Here is a 24,977-nt window from a genome sequence, read left to right as displayed (position 1 = left end):
CGCTGAGAGCGTGAAATGCTTGCTCCAGTTCATGCAGTTGGTGAAATGGGAGCCGGGCTTCCACCCAACTAGTGTCCAGAGTCTGCTCTTTTCATCTCCGGAAAAGATAAATGCTGAGAACGGATAGTAATAATAAAGCAAATTAATAGTTGGAGTAGAATTTGAGGCATTCCAGGCAGCCTGCACAGCAGAAAGCTCCAGGAGAGCAGATACACTAACAACTCCTGAGGCGGGCTGCCAGAGTTCTCATTATCCTGCAGTACAGGGAATTACGGCTTTAGGGCAAAACCTTACAGACCAAAGCAAGGCAGATGGAAAGAAAATTTAGAAACAGAGAAGGCATAGTACAATTAACACATTAACCAGTATTTTTTAGCTCTCAGGATGGAATAAAAAAAATACACTGATGACTCATGATATGAGGAGGAGAAAATATAACTCAAGCAAGCAGTAAAGAAAGGGTAACAAGCCAGTTATATTCATATTTAGTCCAGTAGGACCATGGAGGCAGGTAAAAGGGAGAGAGTTCCAGTTTAGAGAAGGTTCGACTTAGTAAGATGCCATGTGACAAAGACATGTGGGTCTGAGCCAGGAGGATGCCAGGTGAGCATGCAGGGACAGACGTGAGAGAAAGTGCAATGACACCAGCTAGTGTGGCTGGTTACCTTGGCTTTTCCCTCAAAATGCCAGGCTCCTTTAGGTCTTTGCTTCATGATGTGCTGGAGTGAGTGGGCAGGACTGCACAGTCACATGGCTCGGTTGTGAAGAATTTTTCCTGACTGTGTCTTGCCCCTCCTCTCTGGCGTAATTATCTCTAAGATGAAACAAAACGATTCTATGTGAACTGTGTGATGGTGCCTGGCACACTGTGTGGGCTTGATATATATTAGTGAATCTGAATTCCAAGTACTTAATGGATGTAAAATCTAATTTTGATTTTTGCTGGCCTAGCTTTTGTGAGTTGAATGATCTCTACAATTTATCTATGCATGATTTTCTGCATTTGAAATATTCTAGTCATCCATGAGATCATGTTTGCATGACTGTGAATTGATTCTCTGGAATCTACCTAAATGGTTAAACCCAACTCATATGGACTGAGTGACTATTACATTCTAAGCCTCATGTTTAATGACAGGGAAACAGAAAAATGTGGCTTTGCCTCCTTAGGAGGGCTCAGAGGCTAACAGTGTGAAAAGGATAAAATTCCATGATAGGAACACAATACATGAGGTGCTATAAGATAGGTCCAAACAAGGAGTTCAAGATCTGGAGAGGAAACATGAAACTCAGCCCTAGGAACTTGGAGTTTCAGGGAAGTTTACTTAAAGGAGATGGCACCTGAATAATCTTAGGTGTGTGTAGCAGCAGCTAAAATAGGAAGAACTTAGCCGCCCGAGAAGCAAAGACAAAAGAACATCCAGTAGCATGAGGTATGCACAGGAAGTAAAGGCAGGGGCTCACCCAATTCCCAGGCCACGGTGTTTGAGGCTGTGATGGATAGTATCTTGATGTTCCTCCAAAGCTGTTGAGGATTGCATCTTGTTGTTCCTCCAAAATTTCCTGTGCTCATAAATGAGGCTTTTTGGAAGTGGTTCGATCCAGTGTGTATGAATATGGATTAAAGGTGTGTGCCATCTGAAACAGTCCGCTAGTTAGATTAGCATCATCCTGGGTGTGAATGAATAGATATACTAAAGAAGGAAACCCTATGCTGGATGTGGGAGGCACCAATGAGTAGGTTTATAATTTGGATAAAATATAAAGAGACAGAACAAAAGGTAGGCTCGCTGATTTCCACCTGCTCTGCTAGGGGACTGCTGAGATGACCCTCTACCATGACACCTAGCCTTAAAGCTGGCAAATATGCACTAAAACCTCCACTGAGTGAAAATAAACCTTTCCTCCTTTAACTTTGAGTTTCAGGTAATTAGTCTCAGCCACAAAAGTAATAGAGTTTTCATGCAATGAATAGATAACTAAAAGCCATGAGAGGTTTCTAAGCAGAAATTCTATGGTCTGATGGACATGATTTATTATTTTTTTCAGTGACCTTGATCCACTGTAGGAAAAATTGATCCACCTTATCAAATCTCTCGATTTTATTTCTCATAGTTTCTCCTAATATGATATTAATTTGCCAAAGTCTTCCTCTCTGACCAGATGGTTCAAATAATATATTCTCAGGAAAGGGGCATATTAGACTTGTCAATGTAAATCTTTTTTTTTTTTAATTTGGCAGAATGTAACAGAATCTGGATGCAAAGAATGTGAAGAACTGGAGGAGAAAAGCATTGCAGAATTTTTGCAGAGTTTTGTACATATTGTACAAATGTTCATCAACACTTCTTGATTGCAATGATCTTCAGTGCTTCTATTATTAATGAACATCTTCCAATTGCTTACAGCCAACCAAACACTGCATACGAAATGTGTTGCCAAAACAAGTGTTTCTAGCGCGAAGTTGATTGGGATACTGAATCAGATGAACTCTTAGAAATGAAGTCAGAACAAATGTGTTTGAGCGACATAGTTACTATGAACTTTTCTGAAACATTTTTTAATTTATTATTAAAATTTTACATATTTGTAATATAATATAAAATGCTGAATAAAATTACATACCTGTTTTATCAATTAAAATTGCTCTGATATTTTACCTCTTACAGGAAAATAGAGGGCATTGTTCAAGGGTTGTCATCAAATTCTGTAGTAAGTGGAACAGCACTGACCGTGGAGTTGGTCAGAGGCTGGACTGGGTCCACTGATGGCCAGACCTCATTTCCGTCTACACTTCCCACACAGAGAGAACTGGCCACCATGAGAAAATAAGGAGCTGTATGTGTGAGCCCAATGCTTTACTCTGTAATTCAGTTATTGAAACATAAAGCACTTGTTAGGAAAGAAATACATTACAGTGTGTGGCGTATAATGTGGATCAGTAAATCCTAAGTGGTGGTGGTAATAAAAAATGCTTTTCTGAAATGTAGAGAGATGTATAAAAAAATGAATAGTTGCAACTGTACTTATATTTATACTTTTCAAAACACAAGTGTTTTATTTTCACAGTCTTATTTGCTTATTCATAGAATTGTTTTGAAAAATATTGATTCATTGTAGTCTGACAGAAAATGTTTATGATTTTTGGATTATAAGTTTTTATAACTGTTTATAACTTTTTTCACTGTGATCCCTAAATTTGCCGGATTTCTAGCTTTTCTGTTGGTGCAAAGAGAAAAAGTTATAATCCAATTTATTTCTTAATTTTCTAATCGATTCCTTAGAGGAAGGTTAGTCCTCTGATTGTTGTGAGGGAAGAAGGAAAAAATAATGCCAGTCATATTAGCGGGACTATTCTGGTATTATAAATACATAGTGAGCTTAGAATTTGGAATTTTCAAATATTCAGAATAGAATCCTCCTGTTACTTAACATCAATAAATTCAGTTGGTCATGACAAATTCCAGAGATGGGTTTGCAACTTCATTTTCAGTGCTGAAGATTACACTTCGTGCCTCAAGTTTCTTCCTTCATTGACCAGTCCAATAGCAGTTGCTTAGAAAATACACCTACTACCCTTATGTTAAAAATATTTGTCATGCACTAAATATATCAGAAAAGTGCAAAATCATACATCAGCCTCAAATAGTAAAAATAAGCCTAGGAAAAATGAGGTTTATAGTCCAAGTTGTTTTGGTGAATTATGTTCTTGCATTTTTTAAAATTTCAGGCCAAGAGAAGATAGATGCAAGAATATTATCTCTCCCTTCTTCTGGCAATAAACCAAAAGGACTAGGAGGCAGGGGACATGGAAGCATAAACAGAAGCAATATGTGATTTGCGAGCCAAGAGAATGTAAAAACCCAACCACAAGTCTAGGTTTATATATCTCATTCTTTTTCTTAGAAGAGTGAATCAATAGAATTATTTCATTTTGCTGCTATTGCTGTGGTGACAAAGAGGGATGATATGTTTTGATGTGTTACTGTTTATGCCATCAAATTCAGTAACTCATAGGGTCGTGAACATGTACAACATGAAAATCAAGTAATGGTACTCTTCTCTCATCTCTTCCCCAGCCAACACAGAAATACTTGAGAATACATTTTTATTTCTTTTGTATTTTAATCTGCCTTAGTGTAAGCTCTCTGCAGACATAGGTGACTCATGAGTAATATACACATCCATGTCACATGTAAGTATTTTTCCCAAAGGCAATGAATGCCATTTCTATAGTTAAAAAAATGTTTCTGAGTGTATCTGATGAAAGAATTGTGTCCCCACCAAAGAACTTGTGCGAAGTAAACTTCAGTTACATTATGAAATCCTCTTGTCATAATTGTATACTCCATCTGATGCAACATCAAAGTGATGAATTGATAAAAATAGTTATTAATAGTCATTCTTTTATCCTATATTTTACTTCTTTAGTGCTGCATTTTGAAATAAATTGTTAGAGGAATAGAAGAGGAAATTGCTACACAAAAGCAGAATTGAAAGTTGTAGCCTATGTTTTCACAAACATTGTTGGCTTTCAGAAAACCTAGCATCATCTTGTAAGTTGTTTTTGTTCATCACTGTTATCACTGTTTTCTTCATTAAGGACTTCATCCCTTTGATCATATTGGAACCTTATTATTAAAAACCTACTGTGTGCAAACAAAATGGTAGGTTCTACAGTTACAGCTGTAACTAGGGGAACCACAGTCTTGATCCTCATGGAGTCTGCACTCCAGCAGTCTCACTGGACTGTTGGCCATTCTGTGAAAGGAGAGAGTTTCTTTGAGAAATGATAACAGTACATATCTACAAAATTTGATGAGGCATTATCTGGGGAATTGCAGAAAGGGTTGATTGGAGAAATAGCCTGCCAAGACTTTGAGTCCAAAAGGATGATGGCATGTTTATAGAGCTTAAGAGGGCAAGCAAGCATCAGACAGATCCACTGATTTTACAGCTCTGTGAAAGATTTGCCACAGCCCTCAAAAGAAACACGATTTTAAAATTCTGACATGCATAAAAAAATACTAGAGGCACTATTTCTACAGTCACGGGAAAAGTTGACATCAAAATCTCCTTAAGCACTAAATGCCAGGTTCATAAAATTATTTTAATGCATCATTTTGCATAAGCTACACCACAGCCGTCATTTGGTGAATTCCTTGCAACAGTTGCAGAAAAATATTGGCAAGCAAGCGCTCAGTCACTGTCAACACAACTGTTTAAAACTCACAGAATTGCAGAAATTGGAGTCAAAGGAATTGTGCAAGTCCTGTGGTGGGCTCTGAGGACAGTGCAAATTGGTCTGTGGTCAAAATCTTGCCACAGGAAAGGCTTCTCATGGGAGGTAAATTTTAAGTCACTTCTTACTTCATCAAGAAGAATGAGGCAGAGAGCGGCAAAAAGAGGATGCTTTGGCTCAATTGTGCTGCATTTAACCAGGACGGGCTACACAGAGGCCTCGGTGATGTGTTTAAGGAGTGGCAGGAAAGATGACACAATGCAGAATAAATGACAGCCGAGAGCCTGCAGGGGAAATGAGAAGACATGTACAATCATGGTTCTCCGTGACAGGCACCATCTTTCTCAAAGGTTTTTAAAGATCACGGTCATCAGCCAACTTCAGTTTCCTGACTTGAAGTAATAAAGTCAGAACCCCTGACGCGTCTGTGAGCTCCTTTGGAAGGGCACATCAGCCCGACGGAAATTATAACATTCCCTTTATACATTTAGGGTTCTTTAAAGTTCACCAAGCACTTTTATCTACATTATTTTATTTTTTAAGGTTTTTTGTCTCCCATGGGCATGGATGAGAAAAGGTGCAGAGCTTTGGAAATGTTTTAGTCATTGTATGTAAAAATAAAAGAAAAAGAACAGTAAAGAAAGAAACCACTTGAAATTTTGCTCAAGTTCGGCTGTGTATTTTTCTATGCCCTATTACCTTTTATATTTCTTTTTAAATAACCACGAGCATAATACTTGGGGTGGAAATTATTTGTCATCTGAGAAATAAAAATAAAGTTTAAGCATATATTTTTATTCCATATTTTGATTATTTTTTTTCTTCATACAATTCTATTCTGGTGTTTTGTTTGCTCTGCCCAGATGGTAAATGCACCATTAAGTTTATCCAGCCTGAATTAATTATCTTTTTATAGTAAAAGAAAGTCCTTTCCTTTTGACAAGTAAGATGTTTGTGCGGTATTTATGAATAAATAAAAGCAGCTGTTGTACACAGTGTTATTAATAGCATTGCTGCAAACATTTCATGTGAAAAGAAATCTACTCTTTTCAATATAACATAGGCTCCTAGAACTCCAGAGTTTATTAAAGAGTGAAAATTACAAACCTGTTACCACATTGCAGCATCTAAAAGAATGTCCTGCTTTCTATGAGGCACTCATTTCAAAACAGCAAGCATAAGCGGCATGCTTTTAGCCGGTTGTTGTCTTTGCTGGCCACTTGGCCCTGACTTTCAGCATTTTGCATGTGAAGAGCGGACCAGAAACGAATCTTTCCCTGGAAAAATAAAATTGACAGGCAGTCACAGACTTGATCTAAATGCCACAATGTTGCCATTCTCTGCTTTTCAATTGGATGGCTTTTTGATAGGTCCTATGGCCATCATGGAAGAGATATTTTTCTGGTAAGAGAGTAGATTTTCAAAGCATAGGAGTCCTTTTGCTTAACAAAGAGGTCTACTCTGAGCTAGGAAAGGTAGGATGAAGGATCATACCTGTTACCATGGTGAGGTCCTAACCCTCTAGGAGGAGGTGTCTCACTGGGCTCAAGACTGCTTGTCTGAAGGCTGTTGGTTTTCCATGAAATGCCTTGTTTCTTAGCAGGTATGACTTGTTCCCAAGGATTTGCTGCATTTTCTTAGTCATCTTTATTTCTGACAACAAACATAAAATGTGCTCTGGGAATAAATACTTGCTAATGTTGGCATCAAGGACCAGTGACAGAAGTCTCAGGGAAAGCTTCAAGAAACCTCACTGTAGAGAGTTTAGAAACATTAAATCTGACCAAGCATCTACCTGCCTGCATGATGACAGGCATGGTAATACTCAGGATTATGGGGTGGATATAAAATATTCTTCCACAGTCTCATATTTGTAGAGACAGGGTTTCTGGAAGATGATTGGGTTGCAGAGTGCTATAATCCTCAGCAGACTAATCTCTTGATGAATTTGTAGTTGAATGTGCATTTAGGAAGTTGGGCCTGGTTGAAGACTGGTGGCCAAGACAATGAACTCTAAGAGTGCAGATGGCCTGATCTCACTGAAACACTGTGCCAAGAGACCTCTCCTCCTTTAAGTTTCAGATTGGGTATTTTGTCCATGCTACCAGAAAGTGACTCATACAATAACTATTTTGCAGCAATTACTGTGTTGTACATTACTGCATACCTGTGGCTATACTCTCCTATTAGACACACACACACACACAACACAAATTTTTTTGGCCTAAATGACAAAATACTATTAAGGTTACTTTTTAAAAATGTAATCTAAATATAATATTCTAATTAGCATATATTTATACACATTCTTTAATAAACTGGCATGCTGCATGGAAATTAATTTGGTGACATTGGTTACATGGTTGACCTTTAACCCTGATGAAAAGTGTTGACAGTTGCTTCTGAAGAGTTCAGATTTGCTCATAGCAGCTCTGGGCATTGTTGACACCATTTTCATTGCTCTGGTCCTGCATGGTCTTGCATAGTAAAATGAACTATAATTATGCACTGATTGTGAAGATGAAAAAATGAATCTCGCCTCAGCTAAGCATGATTTGTGATGTCATAGTTTCCTCCATTCAAATTTCAATGTGAAGAAATTTATTAACTATGATGGTGTCTTTAACTTTTAAATCTGATAATGTAGCACATCATGGTGGGAGCCTGTGGTGGAGCCAAACTACTTACTTCATGGTTAGGAAGCAAAGGAGTTGAAGAAGAAAAAAGTCACAGTCTCATAAGGCCACCAGAGATTTCAGGATCTTGCATAAGGGTTCACCTCTCAAAGATTCCACTCCCTACCAATAATGGCACCCTGAGGCACACATCTTTGCTACATAGACCTTTGGAGAACAATCAGTATCCATACTATATAGCAGGAGTAAAACATCAGACGATTATTAATAAAGTCAACTGTGAAGAAATACATAGAGAACAAATGAAGAGAAATTTATCAGGTCCACATAAATGACTTAAAGTTTTCTGTCAATGTCTAAGCCTGTATCAGTAGCTCAGCTGTTAGAATTAAAGATCTGCTGGTATAACAGACTTCACTTTTGCTTTTGCTATTCTTCATCTTTCCTAACTCCTTAGGCCAATTTTGATTTCTCTATTACCTTGGTCACCCCTCCAAAACTGGCTTGTTTGACATAGGATTCGGGGAGTCTCTCTGCTCAGCAGGTAAATATAAGTGTGTGTATCAGTATACATAATTCTTTTTCAACTGTGGGTCTGTAATCTTCCTTAGATTCTTAATAGGTGTCATGAGTGGAAAAAAGTTTAAGGATGACTGTCTAGAAATTTGTAATCTATTTTATTAAGCTGAAATTCAGGCAGCACTGTGTCTTGTTAAACTTGCATGTGTGCTTGAATGTCCACTTTAGGATTTTGTTAAAATGTAGCTTATAACTCAGTAGTTGCCAGAAGACGTGGTACTATTGGCCCGAGTCACAGTTTGAGCAACAAGGTTATAAAACTCAAAAAGGTTGGCATTACGGAGCAGGAACTTCAGATATTCCAGGGATCCAGTCATGACTGGTGGAAACCATCCAGAGAAACATAGGAGTAGATGTGATGATAGTCATCTGATTCTAGGGAGTCACTGTACCAAGTGTCTTTTTTCTAGAGTCTAGTGATACTGACTAGCAGGATTGTTGTGAGCTACATCAGGTGACAACTACAGCTCTTGGTAAAGTGTAGACACTAAATGACTTCTTCCTATCACCTCCCCTGAAGAACTTTTTGATTTCTTTTACTCCAGAGTGGTGATTATTTGGGAGTTACAATCAGCATAACTGAGCATAGCCTTAGGCTGAAAACAAGTCCAGTATTACATATGCCAAGAATTTCCTTAAAGAAATTCTCTACATTTTAACACCTACGGTTCCAAGCAGAATAGGAGCTAGCATTTTCTACCTATCCCATCTCACCTGTAGGCTCCCAAAACACACTGGCTTAAATCTGGCTGCCTCAGGAATGCTGCCTTTCAGCTCATCCCACCACCGCCCTCACTCAATCTTGTTTAGCTTCAGCACTTACATGCACTAATTAATTAACTGTTACCTTCTACAGTGAGTAGTGCAATATTTCCAAATTCTTCTTTGCTCTCCACAACTCATCCACATGCTGTTCTGTCTGCTAGATTTTCGCCTGTGTCACTACAAGACTTCAAGTGGCTTACACTAATATCATTCCTGAATGTACACTAGCTACATTATTATGGTAACCAGTGATTTTATGTATGACCTTGAGTATATATCTTCTCATTTTGTCCTTCTCATGTGAGTAAAGAGTTACATTACAACTTGTGTCAAGTGGATCTGGGAGTTTGAATTTTTTCAAGTATGTCATGGTTATTTATTCTTGCAGTTTACTTCGTTGCCCTTACTAATGAATGATTTCATGTTCCTATCATAAAGCCACAAAGGCAAGACTGTGTGGTTACTTCTTTTTTAATTAGTAAAATCTCAAGGTCATGGTAAACATGGAAGATGCATTAATTTGACCTACTATCTAGTTTTTATCATTGACAAAGACTCTGAGCAGATGGTAGCAGCAAATGTGGTGGGAAAAAGAACATCAGTAGTGATTTATAATTTTTCAATTCTTGAATTGGCCATTTCTGTGAATAGATCACTGTACAAAAATGCAGAAAGAGAAAGACTGTTGTGCTATTCTTAAAGACTATTAGGCTCAAGGTTACCAGTCAGGCATAATTCTTGTTTAATTCTCCCATTACCATCTAATCCTGTTTATGTCAGGAACACCTTTAATAGAATGTCACTTCAAATCATGGAACTACAAAGACAAGCACTGTAATTTACATTAGCTACAGAAGAATATCCTTTCCACAGGGGTCCCTGAGCTAGCAAAAACCTCAGGGGCAATGCACCTTTTTTCTGAGCGCTCAGAAAGTCACAGCTATTTCTTGACAGATGCTCCCAAAGTGACTCCCTTTTTTTCAGGAATGTCAATCAGATCACTCTTCTCCTCCTTTCTGAAGGGAATCCTGGGAGATGCTCCATCAAAAAAAAAAGTTAGCACACTGTTGTTTAATTTCAGGGTCTCTGTCTAAGGAGGAATGTATCCGATGGATCTACTTATCTCCTATGCGTTATTTATAAAGTTCAGGGTGTTTACATGCCCCCAGGGCCTGTGACTGCCTTTGATGAGTTGGGTAACTTTACAAGAAGAATTCCTTAGATGCCCAGCTGCTTAGCTGTCACTGAAGAAGGCTTCAGTACTGTTATCTGAAACACAGCACAACCTAGTATTTACATGGGGTCAGCCTTTGGCAGGCAGAGACAGTAAAGTAAACACAGTCCTGTACAATTTTACAAGTCACAGCTCTGAGTTTGCACATTTCACAGCTTGGTTGCCAGAGCTTAAGTAGAATAAGCAGGGAATGAAGAAGCATAGTCACCCTGGAAAGGCCAATCTGATAAGAGCCTGAAAGATTCCTGTGAGATGTGGCCAAGGACAAGGGTGAGCCTTATTACAGTTTTTCTGCTTCCTTGGGGCACTATGCTATACTTTTTGCCTGCCTCTTTTGTAAGTTTTCTTCTGTCTATTGGCAACTCACAAACATTAGTACACACTGAATTCATTTGGAGGGCTTCTTAGAATACAGATTGGACCCCTAAAGCTGGAATTCTGCTTTCTAGGGTCTAGAGAGGAGGAAGGGGCAGAAATTTACATTTCTGACTGCATGGAGTAGATACTGCTATTGAGAACTGCTAGTCCACTTCTTATCTGTTTTGCAACACTTTCCTCTTGGACACTCATCACATTTTATCAGTCATTCCTGTTTACAAGATTTCCTTCCTTCCAAATCAAAAGTACTGCTCCTTCCTCAAGAAAAGAAGCCCAGTTTCTGTCATCCCCAAATCAAAGATTACGCCCCAATTTATAGCTAATGAACAAAACCTAAATTCATCATTGTTGTTTGATGGCACATTAAACACTTGTATCTTTGATCTATTAATACAGTACTTGAGTTACCAAATGGAAAAATCATACACTTTTTTGATAAAGAGCTGCATTCCTAGAAATCTGCTCTTTACATTATCTAAGGTTTTAACAGTGGGTTTTACTCTGTCTCTAGACTCATGTACTCATATCTGCAATTAAGTAGCAGGGAAAGAATTTGAACTGATATCTATCTTTATCCCAAATAGAGTACTAAATTGAAGCACACAGACACACATTTTTGGGCATGCTGTAGAGGCTTGGAACAGTCCTTGTGGAAGCAACAGCACATCTTTTTTAAGGAGGTGATGCAAGACTTCAAAAGATAACCAGGCAGAGAGGAAGATTCCAATGCCTCTCCTCTGACTTCGGGTGGTTTTCTAGTGCCACTCTGTCCTCATCATCTCCCCCACCCCAGTCAGGCACTGCCTCCCTTCTCCATGGACCATCTCACTCTCCTTCCCTCCTACAGAAGAAGGGAAGAGGGAAGTATTGTCTTCAGTGCACAAATCTCTCCTTCTGCTCCCCTGCTGGAAATGCGCTTTATTGTTCTTTCCATCTTAAGTGCCACACAGATCATTATCCTTTAAAACAAGGACAAAATAGTTTCTCATTTTTCCCCCACCATCGGTCTCAAACTCTAATCATTCAATTGATTTTGCATAGCATTTTCCCTAGACAACTTAGAAATAAACTTGTCATTCTGGATGATGTTGTTTTAATGTCCTAGCAATCACACATGCGGGAATTTGTCAGAAAGGATGATTGGTATTTGGGAAAACAAAACAAAACAAAACAAAACAAAACAAAATGGCAGGGTGCACAGAGAGAGGGATCCTAGGCAATGTCTTAGGGAATTCTGTTTGCTCACTCTGTGCTTCTTATGCTTGGAGAAGAGTGACCAAGGAGGCATAACCCCAGCCTTTCCTAGCAGTCCTAGTAGTTATGGAGAGTGACTCAGAGTATTTGTGACACTCCTGACATTTCTGAGGAATTCTGATGACTTTCTGAGATCGGGTTGGGGTTCTGCCGTTACCTGCAGCTCAGCTCACCGTGGCTTCCTCTGTAGTCATGAGCCTCCTGCCTGGTTTTCACTGTTCTGTAATTCCTTGTTCCCTGAAGCCGTTTCATCACTCAGCTACTCAGACTCTGCAACTTCCATTGCACACAAAAGTGTCATATCAGGACTTTGGGGTTAGAACAGGAATCCTGGGTATCAGTGCCACTTTTTTCTAGGGAGTTTCTGAGAAAGAGAGATAAACAAAAGGAGAAAGTTGACAGAGAATCTTGTGGAAACTATCGTTAGCTTGGGTTTTGGCTTTAGCTTAGGTCCCACCTCCAATATGCAGGCAGGGTTGGGTGCTGACTCCACAGTCCTTCTTGCCCTTGACACTGTAAGGCCATCTTCTGAATCTCAGGGCACAGAACCACAGCCAAGAGAGTAAGGAAACCCATCAGTGAAGAAAAGCAGTAGATAGGACATTTCCTTAAGGCTTTGACTAAAGAGAATTAGGGGTAGCCTGGTTACCCAGCCATGCAGTCTAAGTCTTGCTTATATTCCCAAACTCCACAAAAAGAGGAAGAGCCTGAAAGAAAAGGGTTGAACTATCCCCTGAGTTCCTGCCTAATTCTTCCCCAACCACAAAAACCTACCAGTTATTTTTAACACAATAGTCTAACAGAGCATCTTCAAGCCTAACTGAATCCTGGGGCATGCGTGGTATTGCTGTGGAATGGGAAGAGATGTGTGAGTTCACTTCACACAATTCTAGCTGGTACTCTCAGAGAGATCTTCTCATTGGGAACTAATACTGCTTGGAAATGACTTTTAAAAACATATAAAAGATTAGCCTCAAACAGATGTAGAAAGCCAACAATGGGCTCCAGAAGAAAAAGTAGGGAAGAATTATAAAGACCTAAATTATGAAGACAAATTCAAAAATACATTTTTCTTTGAAATAAAATAATAACTTCTTCAATCTGGATTCTGAGATAGCCTGTCAAATGATCCCTCATTAGTTTTTCAACCTCATTTCTTTCTGTTTCTCTAAACTTTCTCCTTTCCTAGCCTCATTGGCTGAACCAGCCTTACTTATTGTAAAACCAAATTCCATTTGCTCAATGTAAGCTGAATGCTACTTAAGAATCTTTTGCCATGACAACCTAAGTCATCCAGATCCGTTCCACTCTTTCTGCTCCTCAATAAAAATCTATATATTGTACCATGTTATCATACTACTTGTGGGTATAATTAAGTTATTTCAAACAGCTATCATTTTTCACCAAAATATGATTAAGTTTGCTGCTAGCTTGTCTCAGGGGAAATCTCCTTTTTCTTTTTCTTTTTTACCTGCAACTGCAAGGCATTAATAAATCTTTCATTCATTCCACTTATGACTAGAAAAAGAGACAAATGTAGGTGCAGATCTCCACCTTAGCTTTTTGAAGGTGAATAATATGTAAGGTCAGAAAGGAAAAGTAAGACCAGATAACATTTACTTTATAAGAAGTCCAGTTTAGAGAGATCCGTAATAATTTCAAGTGGAAGGTCTAAACCCAGATTTCTGAGTCACTTCTGGACTTCTGGGAATTGACTCTCAGAGCAGGGAGAGATTCTTATCATGCCCCCTTCTGACACAATGGGTTTATTCTTTGTCATAAGTGATACGGTTAGTTGTATCCTGTCATTAAATTTCTCTAACTGTTAGAGGTGTTCCTTATTTGTGATGAGAATATTAGATAATCATAGTGAAATAAAAAGTTAAAATATCACACAATTCTACCACTTAGAAATAATCATCCTGATGAGATATTTTAAAACAAATTTTTCCTTTCTTTAAAGTATGCATTCCTAAACATTAAAATGAGCTTATATTGTAAACAAGTTTTAACTAATATAGTGTAAGTTTCATTTAACAGTCATATAGCTGTGTATCATATTAAAATGTTATACTTTTTGTCTTTTTTCTGTATCTTACTTATTTTACATTTTCATTGTTATAAGTTATTTCTTTAGTCTTGTTGCCTACTTCAAGCTATTTCTTAAAGATATATGCTTCTCAATCAAAGAATAAGCATATTTCAAGGATATGTTATGGTGGAATGGAGACTTTCTTTTCTCTTTATATTTTGCTTCTATGAATAAGAAATATTGAACATCTCTGCAGCTTCCAAATTTGCAGACATGTCAGAGAAGAGACATCTAAACTTTTACTGGTCATTCTCCAGTCTCTCATTACCAGCTATACTGCATAGACAAATTGGTTAGAGGGTACATTCACAGGACCTCTGTCCAGAAGCAGTTAAGATTTTGGAGGGAGAGACTATAGTCGTTAGTTAGCAAGGCTGAGTGTCTGGAATTAGTACTGGAGAAAAGCAATTACCCTCCTGCAGATGTGAAAGATGGAAGTGTGATATGGGAGGGCAAATGAGAATATCTAGCTGACCTAAAAACTCCAGTGTTCAGAGGAGAAAAAGCACACGGCTGCTGGATCATAGGACTCATCAGCCCACTTCAGACCCTGTGTATACCTCATCCTGGGAGAGGATGTCTCCATAGGCGGGAGCTGGACTCTCAGTGACAGCCTGGCTGATGGAATAGACTCTGATCTCCCTAACAGGGATGGCAAGCAAGACATAGGTAACCCAGGATTCAAATAAGCCAAAAGCAGAAGCACAGGATACAATGTGCCCACGTGTTGCAGCACTCATGAGTGGGGGGTTGCGGGGAGAGAGGCTTGCACAGAAAATGGGAATGCTGATCAGGGTCTATTCAGTGCGCTGCCCACAGTTACTGGCTCCCTCTTATGGGCCATTAGAACCTTCTAGCTGGGGGTTAGAGAGAGCAGGAGAGTGGAGCTGTGAAGAGCATGCAGAGTAGAGTGAAGATGGGAAAATCTGTGAGAGGAGAGACATTAGTGCCCTGATAAAAGGGGAACTGAGTGGAATTAGAATAGAGTGGGCCCTCTCCTGTGATTTCACCAAAAACCAGGAAACCTGAGAATGTGTGAGGTCCCGCCCGCTACCCTGTGCTGGTAAAATGGGGTCTACACGGAGCCAGAGTGGTGCTAGGTTCTGCAAGTAGAGCTGAGAGAGATATCTGTGGTCTGGGAGGCAGTGAATGGTGTCTGGACTTGTGGCTTTTGGGCCATATACAGTGAACTCTTGATTTACGAACTCAAACTCAATTCATTCACAAGGGCTGATGGTAATTCAAGTTGGTTGTAAGTCAAGGCTATTTCTCCTAGAGAAATAATGGAAATGTCCATAATGTAGCCTGAACCTCCCAAAGTACTCCTTACCTAAACTTTTCATAATAGGAAAGGGTTGCATAATGGGCATAACTTACCAGAAACACCAATAATTTTCCTAATGTATTAACCAAAATTTGCACAATTTGCCTAGTTTGCCAGAAACAACAGTTTTGTACCATACTCATTATTTAAGGTGACATCTTTGGCTTGCAGGAAAGGAGGACACAATGAAAGATCGTTATTGTTTGGAGGGACAGACCCCTTCAGTAAGGACATCAGAAATCTGGCTCAGGCTGACATTTACCTACACTTACATGTGCTTTTCTGGCACCACAAATCTTCAGTTACAGCTGCACGAGCAGGCCAGTGTTTCATTGTAACTCAAGACTTCCGTCTTTTAAGTTAAACCTAAAAGTCTGATCCAGCCCAATTTTTTGCAAATAATGCTGGTTGTTACTGGAGGGTCCACTGTAGTAGACGAATGCCTGAGGAGAGAAGAAACAAAGACCTCCGTCCAAATCCCATTCTCCCGATTACAAAAGGCACCTGGATCCACGGAGGCCTGCAGTGGGTCACAGCCGAAGCGCAGCTGCAAACAGTATGCATGTCTGGGAGGAGGGACAGCTCTCACAGATTCCAGAAGGCAACTGACTGGTCCAAGGGGGGACCTGCTTTGCTGCTCACAGTCAGACTGTTACCTCACTGTGGAAAGACCCTTGTGGATGCACTGGGTTACTGTTAGAATGACTTTGTGAAGGTTTTTATTTTATTTTTGTTTGTTATAGTTATTGTTTTCTTCTTTCTTTGTTTGATTTGGATCACCTTGCATGGGTTTTCTTTCTTTCTTTCTTTCTTTCTTTCTTTCTTTCTTTCTTTCTTTCTTTCTTCCTTCCTTCCTTCCTTCCTTCCTTTCTTTCTTTTCCTTCCTTTCTTTCTTTCTTTTTCTTTCATTTTCTCTTATGGTTCTTGCTTCTTTCTTGGTACTGCTATGTCTTATTTTCCCTTTTAACGTTCTCTCTCTTTTAGTGCTTTATGACTTGTTTTTGATTTTCTTTCTTTCTGATACTTTTTCTCTTCTCTTGCACGTTGTCTCCTTGAATTTCCTGTCCTCCTTCTCATCTATAAAAGTGCATAAATGTTAACAGGAGCCTGTAGGAATTCATTAGAGACTAATGAATTAGCCAGTGTAATATTTTAAACAGAAGAGTTTAAGGATATGTCAGGATAACTGCTAACAAAATGGGACTTAGAGGAGCTAGACACAGCTATTAATAGGTTCTCACCAACTGACAGCCTCCCTCAATCTCTAGAGGCACCTCAGTCCACAGACTTAATTTGTTGCATGATTTTGGAAAGGATGGCTGAGTTTATCTTTGTATGGGAAAGATGGTCTCAGTTGTGTTTGCCACTTGACAATGAGCTTGCAAACAAAAAAAAAATGCCAAATGCTTCTCTTTTTAAATTAAATTGTTTGAAAACAACTGAGGTTTTACCTTACAAACAGCCATCCACGTACCTGCAGCTGCCTACACAGACATACTTTGAATCCCCCTAAATACCTGCTACAAAAATAATTCCAACAGGGTCCAAACTCCTATTTTTTTTTACCCATTTACATTTATTGTACCTTGCACTCTTTCCATTGATCAATGTCCCTTCTTTTCCTCTTCTTTTCTCCTTCCACTCTTTCTACTTCCCAGATGATCCACAAATAACAGTATAATATAGTTCATAAGGATATTGCAAAAGGGTAAAATTATCAAAACATGTTTTATTTATGATTTATGGATGGCTGGACCTGGTGATACTGTTATAGCAAGTAGAAGTTCTTCACAACACAGTGACAGGGTCCAACCCAATTAGACTGAATCTATTGAAGTTGTAAACAATATTTATTGACAAAGTCAACACTGAAAAACAGAATCTAATTAAATAAATCTTCATACCAACAACAAGTTGTCTTCACTCTGTTTGACATCAACCCTCAGTGTAAAAAAGAAAACAACATGAAAAATCAAGATAACAAAGTACCTCTAAACACATTCAAGTTTTCAAAAGCAGATCCGGAGAGGATTGGTAGTGAGGAAATTAACCCAGTGATCTGAGTAAATAATTAAAGAGAAAGCAAAACAAACAAACAAAAGCAACTTAGTGACAAATATAATATGACAAGTAATTAAAAAGATCATGCATTATGACCGAGTAGGCTTCACCCCAGTGATGCAAGGATGACTCAATACATGCTAATCAATATGCATCTTGTGCAACTGTAATGTACAAGATGAACAGAGCAATGAGAAAAATCATATGATCATTTCACAATAGATATAGGAAAAAAACCTCTGATAACATTCATCATCCATTTGTGAAAAAAAAAAAAAACAGAAGAAAATAAGTATCAATAAGCCAAGCAGCCAGCCTTTCTTATAAGCCACACAAGCCATGTGGGGCTCAGGAAGAAAATTCAGATAGTACCTCCTGAGAATCGGTTATGCTGGGGTTGGGAAGAGCCCACCAAGAAGCCAGCTTCCAGTAAGTCACGCAAGCCTTGTGGGGCCTATGAACAGAAAAGTCAGATAGTATCTACTGTGGGCCTACCAGCACATGGACTGAGAATCACCAACACGTACCCCCTGCCATAAACTGTTCAGAAGACAGGCTGAGTTGATAGTATCTGAGGTACAAAAAGCAACCAAATGTTTGTATTGTTTGGTTGACTTTGCAGGTCTGGGTCCAAAAACTGAGCATCTATAGGAAGGATGACAGTATGCAATATAGCAAATATGGATGGTTTCCTTCTATCTTATTTTTGAAGCTCAATACTGTTCTCATAGTTTTGTTTTGTTCTGATTAATTATTTTGCTTTATTCAGTTCTCTTGTGATTGGTTTTATTCTGTTTTGTTTTGTTTTTGCTATACCTGATGGATTGAACAACAGTTGTGAAAATAACAAGATATATGGTAGTCACTGTTGTTTTCCTAGTATCCTGCTTTGACGTTCTGTACAAATTTTACTCCTTTGTTTTGGCTGGATTTATTCTGTTTTGTTGGGTTTTATTATCTTTAAAATAAAAATAGAAAAGTTTTAACATAATATGATAAAACCTGGTTATAAAAAAAAGTGGCCAACAACATATAAAATGGGGAAAAAATGCAATCTTTTCACCAAAACCAAGAACAAGAAAAGGATGTCTACTACCATCACTCTTGTTCAATACAGTACTTAAAAAATAATACAGTAATCAAGCAAGGGGGGAAATAAAAGAGATATGTAGGAGGAAAGAATAAGTCAAATTATCATTAATTTTAGATGACATAATCCCTTGCAAAAACTTCTAAAATATTTCACCAAAAGACTCCCAGAATCAATAACCAAATTCAGTAATAGAATGTAATATCAACACATAAAATTCAATAACATTCTCATACATCAATAATGAATACACCAAGAAATAAATTAGTAAAATGGTATCATTCACAATAGCATCAAGAAAAATACTTCTGAGTTAATCAAGGAAGTAAAAGACTTCAACCATAAAAATTGTAGTACTTAAAAAAGGAGATTAAATTAGGAAATGGAAAAACATCTCCATTCCTAAGTAGGCAAAACCAACATTGTCAAAATGGTCATACTTTGAAACCTAATGCATAAATTTACTGCAATCACAATTAAAATATCAACAATATTTCTCGCAGAATTGGAGAAAGCAACTCTGAAATTCCTACTGAAACAAAAAAGACCCAGAGTAGAAAAGTAATCCTGATAAATAACAAAGCAAGAAGCATCACAATTCCAGATTTCAAATGATATTGCAAAGCTACAGTAATAAGAATGAAATGGTACTGGCTCAAAAGTAGACCTGTGGATCAAAGAAACAGAATAGAAAAAGAAAAAAAAAATATTTACCCACCTGGTCTTTGACAAATTTGCTGAAAATATATGTTGGAAGAAAGATAGAAAGATGGCTTTTTTTATCAAGTTCTGGGAAAACAGGCCACACACTTACAGAAGATTGAATCTAGACCTGTATCTCCCATCATGTACTAAGCTAGAGCAAAATGGCTCAAAGAACTAAATATTAAAATGGAGCACATAACTTTTTGGAAGATAAAATAGGTCATATTGTTGAAATCACAGGTATGTTCTGAACAGAATCCCACTTTCACAAGAAATAACATCAAGAATCAACCAGGGATAGGATCAAATTAAAGAGCTTCTGGACGGCAGAGGAAACAACCAATGCAGTGAAGTGACAAGATACAGAATCAGAAAAATAACTTTGGCCTTTACATCTGGGATGGAGAGCTGCTATCTGAAATACATAAGGACTCAAAAAATAATAAAATAATAATAAATTGAAGCTGAAATGAATAAATACTCATGAGAAGAGGTATAAATACCCAATAATACATCTTTGGCCCTAGAAAAAAATGAAAATTCAGACAGCACTCAGACTCCTTACCCCAGAAGGAATGGCTTCATCAAGAAATCAAACAGTAACAAATTCCGGCAAGGCTGCAGGGAAAGTGGAGCGTTGTTGATGTACATTGTTGGTGAAAACGGAAACCACCATAGCGCTGCAACCACTATGGAAATCAGTATGGTGATTCCTCAGAAAACAAAAACAGAAATTGCATTAGACATAGCTTTTATTCTAGGCATCTTCCTAAGAGTGTTAAAGATCCCATTGTGCAATGATACATGCAGACCCATATTCATACTAGTATAATTCATAATAGCTTAATCTGGGAAGCAGCCTATATGTCCATCAAAAGTAGAATGGGTAAAACAAATGTGGTATTTGTACATGGTGCAGCATCACTGTGCTATAAAGAAGGATGCATATGTGTCTTTTTTTTAGAAAAACGCATGCACCTTGAAGCCATAGTGTTAACGAAGTAAATCAACATACAAGCTTAACTATTGCATGAAACCTGAAGCATAAATATATTAAAGAACAAAATAAAAGACCAGTAAAAGGAAATGGGAAGATAGATCTTTTAGAAATGGAAGGGGGACCAAGAGATGGAGAGAGAATGAGGAGTGAAGGGAAGAAAAAGATTTAAGATGCGTCCCCAAGTGTGCTAAATCCTGCAGTGCATGTAATCATGAGGTTCACAGAGTTGCACCAGTAAACATAAATAATTTTTAGAAAGATTTTAATAACAGAGTCAGATTCAAAAGCATCACGGCCTCTTGCGTGATCTTACACTTAGAGCCTCCTGTCTGTGTCAGGCGTGAGTCAGAAGGCTGGTTATCCACCAGCTTCTGCTGAACCTGACATATGACGTTTTCTGTTCTGAATCTGACTCCTAGAGGAGAGGTGTGAAATATTCCACGCTCCCTAGCACCTAAGTACTTGTGCTTGGGTGGGTACATGGAGGTTAAAGCCCGAGAATGAAGAAATCTCACCTACGAGTCCTGGCCAAGTCACATTGTTTGCTTCTTCCTGTGTGCTACTGTTTGCGTGAAGATGACAGACTCGGGGTGCTGCTAGGCACTCGTGGATATTAAACAACAAATAATTTGTTTCATCATTATTTCTTTCATGTATCCACTTTCAACAGTGAAACTTAGAGTGAAGGGTACCGGAATACTAACAATTATATATGCACACATATACGTGTATATATAAACATACATGTACACATATACACTTCAAATACATATATATGCACACACAGTGCATGTATATGTCGTAATGTAGGTTCCAAAACTAAAAAGGACACAGAACATATTATTAAGCATATTTTCATTTTTTTGGCAGAAAGTTTTTGGTGTTTTAGTGGTAGTCAAATTTGTCAAGTGTTTTTATGATTCTAGCCCTTAGCTTTTTGCTTGGACAAGTTTTCCTTAGCTCAAATTTAAATCTATGTACCTTGCTTTCAGGTAGGTTTTTGGCTTTATTTTGGGTTTTAAATAATTTGATCCATTATTTTAGTTTAAGGAATGAAGCAGGAGCTTTGAGTTCATTCATTATTGTCCCAAAAGATTAACAAACTACAGTTTATTAAATGACTATCCTCACATGTATTTCTTTCTGAGCCCTGTCTATACGATTCCCTGGATCTGCCTATTAAGCTTGCTGTTGGATTAGACCAAGATTATGCTGGGATTAGCAATACTGAGTAAATATACTGAAAAACATTAAAGAGTAGATCAAGAGAAAAGAGAGAAAAATTTTAGTCTGCACGGAGTGATGGATTCATTCTGCAAAGACTTTTGACAGTCTGTGGGTGGAATATAAACACACTGACAGAATTCATGCCTAAAACAGTGGGCCATGGAGGCAGAGCTCTAGCCCTCCCTGGACTAGGCATAAAGAAGCTCACAGAGGTAAATAAACCTAAGGGACGCTCACAAACCTTCTCCCAGGAAAAGGCGTCCCGGCTGAAGGTCTGATTGTACATTTCCAGCCCTATTTCTCTCACAGTGACACATGTACTGGTCTCTCAAAGACTGAGCATCATTAAACAGTCAGATATTACCTGTGCACTTTGCTCTGATTTGCTGCTCCAAAAGCAGCTCCCTGAATAAGATGTGCTTCTTATTCTGCTTGTATGTGTGGAAAGAAGGCCCTAGCCTGAGGATATGTGTTTGGGGTCCCTCTGCACCTGTCAATCTTGCGAAAGTGTAAGCTGTTTTGCCTTGAGACTTTGTTTGCGTTGGTATCACTGAGATTCAAGTCCATGCATAAGTAAGGAGCATGATGATAGTTAAACCAGTTTTTCTCTGAGCAGAGCCAACATTCTGTAAGTGTACTCAACAATATGAATGTCTAAAAACTGAATATCTATTTTGTTTGCATCCATAGGTTATGGTTTAAGTGGGGGACATTCAGGCTACCACACTAGCCATTATTAATAAATGTAGGCTAAAGAACTTCCAGATGCCAGTATTCTTTACTCCCAAGAAAGGGTACTCAAGTTAAAATGTTAACCTTCTCAGAAACTGCAAGAAAATCCTATGTGGCCACAGCCACTGAACTTGCATAAAATTCAAAAAGGTCTCCACATTCGAGCAAAAATTTTGGACAATACCAAGGGAAAAAAAAAAGTCACGGCCAGTGTGTGGGAAAATGCTATTGACTTTATTTTTTAAATCCTAAGAAAATCTAATTTCTTAGTGAATCTCTACACATCATATAGGAAGAGTCAAAAAATAAAGAGAATTTTACTACACATTTATTTTTTTTTCCCTTGGGATGATGTGATAGTGGTTGCTCAGTTCATGAACTCAATTCTTTCCATGATTCTGGTTGCAAACTGAACTGGATAAAACCTGAATCAAATTCAATGGTTGGGTTCAACGCTGACCTTGTGGGGAAATGTGATTTGGTTCTTATTCAATTTAATTTGTGATCAGCACAGTTCAGAGAACTGAGTTCCTGAACCAAGGTACCACTGTAGCTCAAAGTGAGGACTCAAGAAACATTTGTCTCCTCATAGACACTTTATGATACAGTGAAACTGGAAGTTACTTTTAAGAAGAATTTAAGAAAAAGTTTGTGCTTCAGTCTTAAAACTTTGAGGGAAATGAGGTTTGAGATTCTGCCATAAGCCAGCAGTTTGGAAGACGCTAAAGAGCACATCGAGTCCAATCAGCTACCACAGCTTTTTCTCTTCTCATTTTCTCCAACCCATTTAGTAGACTTCCTCAGTGAGTTAAACAGAGCTGGACTGATCCCATCATCTGTGTGCCTTTTTAGCTAACATTTTGATCTTATTTTCATGCCTAATATTGTTCTTCATGGTGTTTTTGCCTGTTCCATACGTACATAGCATGCACCTAGAGCAATCTGTTAATTGTGGCTACCTAAACTGGGAGTCTAGTATTAAAATATAAAACATGTTGCAGCCATTTCACGAGACACTTTTGCCCTACAGATGGTATTCCTCCCCTTCTTTCAAATGTAAGTACAAAAATTACACCAATTATCAACTGCAGAAAATATGCTTTGTCATAATATATACCATGGATTGAAAGTGACTTCATTCTTGTCCATAGGAACCACACACAAAGACTGTTTTCCACATATTTTTTCATGAGTGAAATAACAGAAAACCTTATGATCAAAATAATAGTAGCACCCTACTCTAGGCCTGAGTTCTGCTATCAGTGACAATCACTGTCACAAAACTTGCATATTCATCTTTCTCCTCATATTCTTAAGGACCAAGCTTGCACTCTGACTTGTTGGTTTTTTCAACTCTAGAAATTGTCTACTGACTCTTCCCTGGCTGAGGAGAATTTTGCACTCTAATTGCCCCTGCTGTTACCATGCTCTTTGCTTCATATCAGTATCTCAGTACTACAAATTCGATTAGCACCCAGGGTTTTACTATTGTGACTAGACCAGTACTGTTCACTGCTGAACCTTGCATTCTGCTAATGGACACGTTTGTGTTCTTGCTTGTTTTAACACAAATAATCTCAAAGAACATGGGCAACAAGGAAACGATGTCAGTGCAACTCAAGTGATACTCTTTCATGTGAAATTTTGTGCAGTATGTTAATGTTTTGATGCCATGAGGGATAAGTGATTACATGCTTAAGATATCCTTAATAGTGTATGAGTACCTTAAAAAAAACTTCTAAAGATCCTATAAAAAGTCTTTTGTTGGAGGAAGAAATAGCTGGATTAGTGGGTGTGAGGATTATAAACTCTCTACCATGTGAAACACTGGAAAACTAAGCAGAGTCAAAGCTTCTTTTTATATTTAAAAAAAATTGTTCATGGAGAAGACCATTCCTGCATCTTATTTTTAATTTTGAAGACACCGATTACTCACAAAATGAGAATAAGACAGATAATCTAAGAAAAGAGAGCATCATTATTTAAAATTCATTAAAGTGCCAATGTAACATAATGAATTAAAATATGACCAAGAGCAAGTCCTCCAAGAGGGGATGGAGCCTACAGATGTTTCAATTTTCAGTAAAATATCAAAGGAACGAGCAAAAGCTGCTTTAGACACAGTAGGGAGAAAAAGGTAAACTTTGAAGCATTTTTCAAGGGTGAGTAGGGTTGAATAAGAATTTAGAAATCCTGATGCTCCAGTCAATGGGGGACTCTGTGTCTGCTAACACTTTTAGGGTAGACCTGCAAATGGTAAGGCAGGGGGACTGGGAGAACTTTCTAAAATGCAAATGCCATAAGCTGGCTGTGTTTGAGGGCATAACAGAAGAACTGACAGAAGCCCAGCACACTCCAGGCAAGTACTGAGTGAGGCAGCAGCAGCCCAGGACTTGGGATGCCACAGAGTAGCTGAGAATGCCCACCTGAGGTGCACTCTCACATAGTCTGCTTCAGTCTGAAGGCAGGAAGGAGAATGGAGATTTATATCACAGGGAATCCAAGCCCTGTGCTGAGTAATACGTGAGGTTGCACTTTGCTAGAGCAAGACTTAAAGAGAGGCAGAGGCAACAGGCCACATGAGAAAAACTAAGGGAGTCCCTACGGGTCCCCCTGACCTTCCACAGGAGCCCGCAGGAAGGGGCTTTCAACAGTCTG

At 38.3% G+C, this 24,977-nt stretch overlaps 1 protein-coding gene across 6 annotated transcripts in view; it reads left to right on the top strand.

Moving 5' to 3' along the window:
• Il15 (interleukin 15) overlaps window positions 1–3,461 on the top strand; it is a 77,117-nt gene extending 73,656 nt beyond the window's left edge. For 5 of the 6 annotated variants that reach the window (XM_063260502.1, XM_013160048.3, XM_013160049.3 and 2 more), the window contains one exon: window positions 2,243–3,461. In XM_063260502.1, the coding sequence (XP_063116572.1) occupies window positions 2,243–2,353 (111 nt within the window). In that variant the 3' untranslated portion in view covers window positions 2,354–3,461. 6 annotated transcript variants of the gene reach the window in all.
• Window positions 3,462–24,977: the final 21,516 nt, after the last annotated feature.

Source organism: Cavia porcellus, unplaced genomic scaffold, assembly GCF_034190915.1.
Source record: "Cavia porcellus strain 051 isolate PalLab524CR breed Dunkin Hartley unplaced genomic scaffold, mCavPor4.1 scaffold_14, whole genome shotgun sequence".
NCBI lineage: Eukaryota > Metazoa > Chordata > Mammalia > Rodentia > Caviidae > Cavia > Cavia porcellus.
This window is presented reverse-complemented; position numbering and strand designations above follow the sequence as displayed.